At 33.1% G+C, this 6,000-nt stretch overlaps 1 protein-coding gene across 1 annotated transcript in view; it reads right to left on the bottom strand.

Moving 5' to 3' along the window:
- The window catches only part of LOC148955280 (rho GTPase-activating protein 1-like), a 164,550-nt gene extending 159,700 nt beyond the window's left edge, over positions 1 to 4,850 (bottom strand). The window contains exon 1 of the mRNA XM_089101316.1: positions 4,694 to 4,850. Within this exon, the coding sequence (XP_088957442.1) occupies positions 4,694 to 4,718 (25 nt within the window). The 5' untranslated portion in view covers positions 4,719 to 4,850. The remainder of the gene's footprint in view (positions 1 to 4,693) is intronic.
- Positions 4,851 to 6,000: the final 1,150 nt, after the last annotated feature.

The raw sequence follows: 6,000 nt of genomic DNA on the forward strand, positions 1-6,000 counted from the left end.
AAATTGTGAGATAGCCATTTTGTAACCAATAGTCCAAAGAGAACATAACAATGTCTTCAGTAATCAGATGTAAGAAGTATCTAGGTGGATGTTGAAATAAATCAAAACGAACTATGAGCATGTAGATTTTCAAAAAGGTGACAAAGCAATATCTCAAGAACTACTTATATTATTAAGTTAGGTCTTTAAGATTAAGTTGTGGCGGATTTTGAACTAGCCAGAAGGCAATATGTGTACACTATTAATACTACCACTACAGTTACTATAACTAATGATGCTAAGAATATTAAGGTGAAACTTGTAGGAAGCGTTTAGGGGGAGTTCCAATTAAATGAAAATTGTATGCATTCAGGTTTTGAAAAAGGCATATAAACAATATCATAGGCAGCACCACTTTATAATAGCTAGAAATTTAATTCAAACATTTAAAGAAGCTAATAACATTCAAAATTAAAAATTCTAGTGTCCTTTCTAAGAGTAAAAAGAGATTGGAGGGCAGTCAGCCAGTCTCTTGGGCTGATTTGTTTCCCAATCCATCTAGTCAAAATTTTGAGACAACTATTTTGTTCAGCATAGTAGAATAGTCCAGCAACTATGTATGTAGGGATATTGGGCATGTCAACCCCCCACAATTATGCAATTGGCCCAAAGTTCCTCCCAACATACAAATAGCAAGCCAAACTATGGATTCTTATAGAAAAAAAAATGAAAGAATATAAAATTTAATTTTTTTTCATGAAAATGACTATGTCAATATAAAATGAACAGAAATTTATTTTTAAAAAACTTTTTCCACAAAAAAAAATTTCAAAGAAAAGTAAAGAGCTCCATTAAACCAAAAACGGGCAGAAATGATGTCAAGTAATTATCCAAGCGTAAAACTACCACAAATCACTATCAATAAATAAATGAAACTCAAAACAAACAGAAATTAGAATAAATAGCCGAGTCAAACTCGAAACGAGCAAAAATTACCATGAGTAGGGCTGATAACCCCCATGTCTTCTCAAGACCAGAACACAATTTGCACCTTACTGAAAACAAAATATATTTAAATGTTTTCACTTTTTTTACTTAAATAAATACAAAAACTTTAAGACTTTAAAAAATAAATATCAGTATATGTATATTAAACTGACAATCCACAGTCATTTATTTTGTTTTTTTCAGTAAAGCCTAAATTATGTATTGGTCATGAGAAGACATGGTGGTTGTCAGCTCTAGTAATATTAATATTTGCTTGTTTTGAGTTTGATTTGGCTACTTAGTCTAATTTATGTTTGTTTTGAGTTTCATTTATTTGCTGATAATGATTTATGATAGTTTTACACTTGAAAAATTATTTGACTTTATTTCTGCTCATCTTTGGTTTAATGGAGCTCTTTACTTTCCTTTGAAAAACTTCTTTTGTGGAAAAAATTGTTTAAATTAATACAAATATAAGGCAGCATCATTCAGCCAGAAGGGGGATGGTGCCCCCCTCTGCCCTGCCCCCGTTATAGGCGCCCATGCCTCTGATAAACAAATATACAGTCCACTATAAATATTTGTACTCTTTTTAGAAAAACACAACTCTTTTCTTCCTGCCAATTGATTAGCATTTGCTGAAAAATAATGAAGAAGAAAAGATTACCATAAAGGTATTGAAAAATATAGTTTGAGCATATAGAACAGACTGTGTACAAATACATTGAATAGGGGGAGTGGAGGGTGTTGTAAAGGTGCAGAACACATTTTTAGAAATCAGATAAGTAAAACTTACAATTACTATAAGAAAGTTTTCAGAATTTCTGATAGCCATTTTATAATAAAGAAAAATGTGCCACTTTAAGGACTCTTAAGATAAAATATTAGTATATTAAGAAAGAACATATAAAGATGCATCTAGTTGTATGTTAACTTTCTACCTAGCTAAGAAATTGAACAACCCAAAATTTACACATTTTGACTCACAAGAAAGCCAGCACAGCAGACAAATAATGTTACTTTTGTAAGACAACTTTACCACCAATGGATGACCAAGAGGCGTTTGTTCAACTACTGAAACATTTTGCTGAGTAAAAGATCAATTCACACAGAGCACAGAAATGGCTTGTTGATAAACAATCTTGATTTAAATTTTTACTTGGCAGCAGACAACATCTCTAATATTAGATACCTTTTTATCCTGTCTGATTTTTTAGCTTTATAAGTAATACAAACTGATGGTACATCATAAAACCTTCCTGGGCTATAGCTTAAGCTCTGGAAACACTCCTGGATTTTCTTTACATAGTTCAACCATCATCTAAAAGAACAAATAGCACTAAAGTTCCAGTTGAAAAGCTTCCTGCTATCTTGAAAATCAATTGAATTAGGTGAATGCAAACTTACAGAAATGAATACATGCCTTGAGATATACCCATGGAAGGTGTTGCCAAGCTACTATCTCTAACCTTTCTTTACTTCTATGACTTAAGAGGTTTGCATAGATACCTGTCTAAATTTTGCCAAAAATCATTTAACCTGAACTTTGGGTTTTCAATTAGGCTAATTTTGGGTAAATTTGGAAATGTTCCTATTACTTATACTGCTTATAATTCTACTAAAAGAACAAGACTTGTATCTTCAAAAACTTAAAGCTGCTGAAAGTGAGATTGAAAACATTACATTAAGGTAAATCAGTAGTCCTGTTTTTTTAGCATATAGATGTGTTAAGATCTAATATCTTTATAGAGTTATGTAGGTTGTTTTCTTGTAACCATGTTGCTTGAATCTACTCTCCTCAATGTTCTATTTGGCAGTGGGTTGTAAGAAATTAGTACTTTGATAAGAAATTAGTACTTTGATAGCATGATAGACTTGTGTATCAGTGAACAATTAAGTCTTTTCAGAAGGAAACATGTTGATACAACAATACTTTCACAGTATTGCACACAGACAAATGCACAGGAAATAGCCTAAATAGTTTGGGCTAAGGGGATGGGGGGCCAAGTAAAGTGAAGTGTTTCTAGGAAAGACTAACTATAAATTTTCAACATATTTTGAAGTAAGAATTGTTTTCTTAACATTTTCCTTCTCAACAGGCATATTATAGGCTACACTGATACCTAGACATGTCATATATTAAATTCTGTAAGCCCTAGAAAAAACAAAAAGGGTAGACAACATAGCTTTATAATAAATTACCAGGGGATATTCTAGACCATAGCTTTATTTTGTAAAGTTTCATTTAGGCCTAGGTACCTAAATCAACTAGCCTACTTTCCAGGATAGCAGAAGCCCCTCAACTAGAATTTTACTGGTAATTTTTAAAAAATCATATTATTGACTTACAAATAAAGAAAACATACCACTTAATGCTTTTTTTATGCTCTTTCTAAATATAATAATCATTTTTTTGTCAGAAATGAATTTTATCCCCACCCCTATATAGGCCTATACTAATTGAGGGTATATATTCACAAATTAGGGGGTGGGGGTAAAGTTTAGGTAAAGTTCTACAAAATCATATTATTGAGTTATGAATAAAGTGAATACACCATTTGATGCCTTTTTTTGCTGATTACGAATATAAAGATTTCTATTAGAAATAAATTTCATCCCCCCCCCCTATATATGCAATACCTAACCTGACCCTGAATTGTCATTTATAGGGGGGGGGGGCTGAAATTAATTTCTGATAGAAATGCTTATTTTATTCGTAATCAGCATAAAAAAAAGGCATTGAATGGTGTATTCACTTTTGTCCTAACTCAAAAATATGATTTCGTAGAACTTTACCAAAGTTTAAAATTACTTCCCAGTTATATCAGAAATAAAATTTACCGGTCAATATATACCAAATCATATTATTGAGTTTCAAATAAAGTGAAGGCACCATTTGATGCCTTTTTTTATGCTGATTACAAATATAATAAGCATTTCTGAAATGAATTCATCTGAAATGAATTTCAGCCCCCCCCCCCTATATAGGCTATACCTAACCTAGCCCAACCTAACCTAACCCTGAATTGGCATACATAGGGGGGGCTGAAATTCATTTCCGATAGAAATGCTTATTATATTTGTAATCAGCATAAAAAAAGGCATCAAATGGTGTATTCAGTTTAGCCCTAACTCAATAATATGATTTGGTATATATTGACCAATTTACCCTCCCCCTCTAATGTGCAAATATATACCCTGAATTGGTATATAGGTATAGGGGTAAAATTCATTTCTCACAAAAATGATTATTATATTTGGAAAGAGCATAAAAAAGGCATTAAGTGGTGTGTTTACTTTATTTGTAGGCCTAAGTCAATAATATGATTTGCAAACAATTACCATTTGCAACAGAAATAAATGTTATTTTTGGATTCCAGATGAAATTCTAAGCACAAATCTATTTCTGAGCTATCCAAATATTCAGTTAATTGGAAAATTAACCAAATAGCCTGGTTAAGCTGTAAGGGTAGGCTACCTTTTGTCTCAACTTAAAAGGTTCAGAAAACAAAGTTTTCCATGATTGCAGTCAGTCAATCCCAACTACCCTGGTCCTATATATTAGCAAATACAAACCACTTAGACCAATACACATCATGTCAAGATCAGAAGCTTGCTGTCAATGTTACAGAAAGATACTTTTTTTGCAATATTTCTCTGAGTATTGCAGGTCTTGCCCTAGCCTGTCATCTAAAATTTTATCCTATGTTAATAGCTTTAAGAATACCTTCTTCACTTTGATAAGAGGCCATTTCTTCAGAACATTAAGGAAAGGTCCCGTTTGATATCAGTGGCATATAGGCCTAGATAAGAATTGCCTATACGATATTTTCTATTGAGGTAAAACTTTGTTTAATTAAAATAGATGACAGTAATTGCTTCCAATGAACCCTAGAGGCTGCAACGTTATTTTTCGGTGCCACAGGGAAAATCAAGGCTTCCACTTTGTTCCTTCCAGATTTTTGTTTTGTCAGTTTAAGAATCCGGAAGATTCCAACAACCGAGCGCAGCAAATCTGAATATTCTTTCGAGACAGTAAAGGTTCGAGAATCCAACAAATTTGCGACTCCAACCGAAATATCGATAAAATTTTGAGTTCATTAATGAAGCTTTTCGTTTTCTGTAAATTTTTAACTCATATCCTTGCTCTTTTTAGCAGGAAGTAAGTGAGGTAATTCAATTTTGACTTTTTTGGTCCTTCTTTTTGCACGCAGCCGCGCAAGAAGTTCTTTACGCAAACACAATATTTACAATTGGGTTGCAACGGACTACAAACCTTATGGGGCAGGCCAATACAGGCTCTCTAAGATTTGTGTGGTCTAAGATTTGTGTGGTTTTAATGGGGGGAAGGACATTGTCTTTTAAGTCACGAGAGACTCGTTTCATTTCTTTATTTCATGCCAGACATAAACTGCATGATAGAGATAATAATCAGACTTTTGAACAAATTCCTATGATTTACTTTAACATCTTTCAAGGTCAAAAGAACCACTATACAGTAGCTTTTGCAATTGGCATGGTCAGAGGTTGGTCCACAAACGTGATTATGTCACCTTTGTGCAGCGCTTAGAATTTTTATCAAAGCCCCATGACACCAAAAATTTTGGATAGCTGTCACATTTGGAAGATCAAAAAAGCATTAAACTTCGCCATTTTTCAACTATCTCTTTTTCCATGTCACAACGGTGCACTAAATTTCAGAAGAATATTTTACTGAAAACCAATTGAACCTATGTCCAAAGCTTGTCTAGTGTCAATGATTTAGCACAACTTAAACTTAGTCCTCAAACAAGAGTCACTCCCTGATTAGCTTCATCGTCTCCATGCATAACTTACAAGCATATTCATAGAACATTTTCACTGTATGTTAGTCTGCTTTTGTACTAAGATATGACTACAAGGTTTGAATAGACTTGTGAGCTGCCATTCGCAACAATACATCTTAAACTGGAAGGTATTTTCTCGCTCTGTCAGGGTTGAGATATGAAAGCGAGGTGGGTCTAATGCAGCTATTCTTCATGAAACTCTTAGTCA

Source organism: Artemia sp. Qi Xiang Cuo, chromosome 2 (genome assembly GCF_049724085.1).
Source record: "Artemia sp. Qi Xiang Cuo chromosome 2, ASM4972408v1, whole genome shotgun sequence".
Lineage (NCBI taxonomy): Eukaryota > Metazoa > Arthropoda > Branchiopoda > Anostraca > Artemiidae > Artemia > Artemia sp. Qi Xiang Cuo.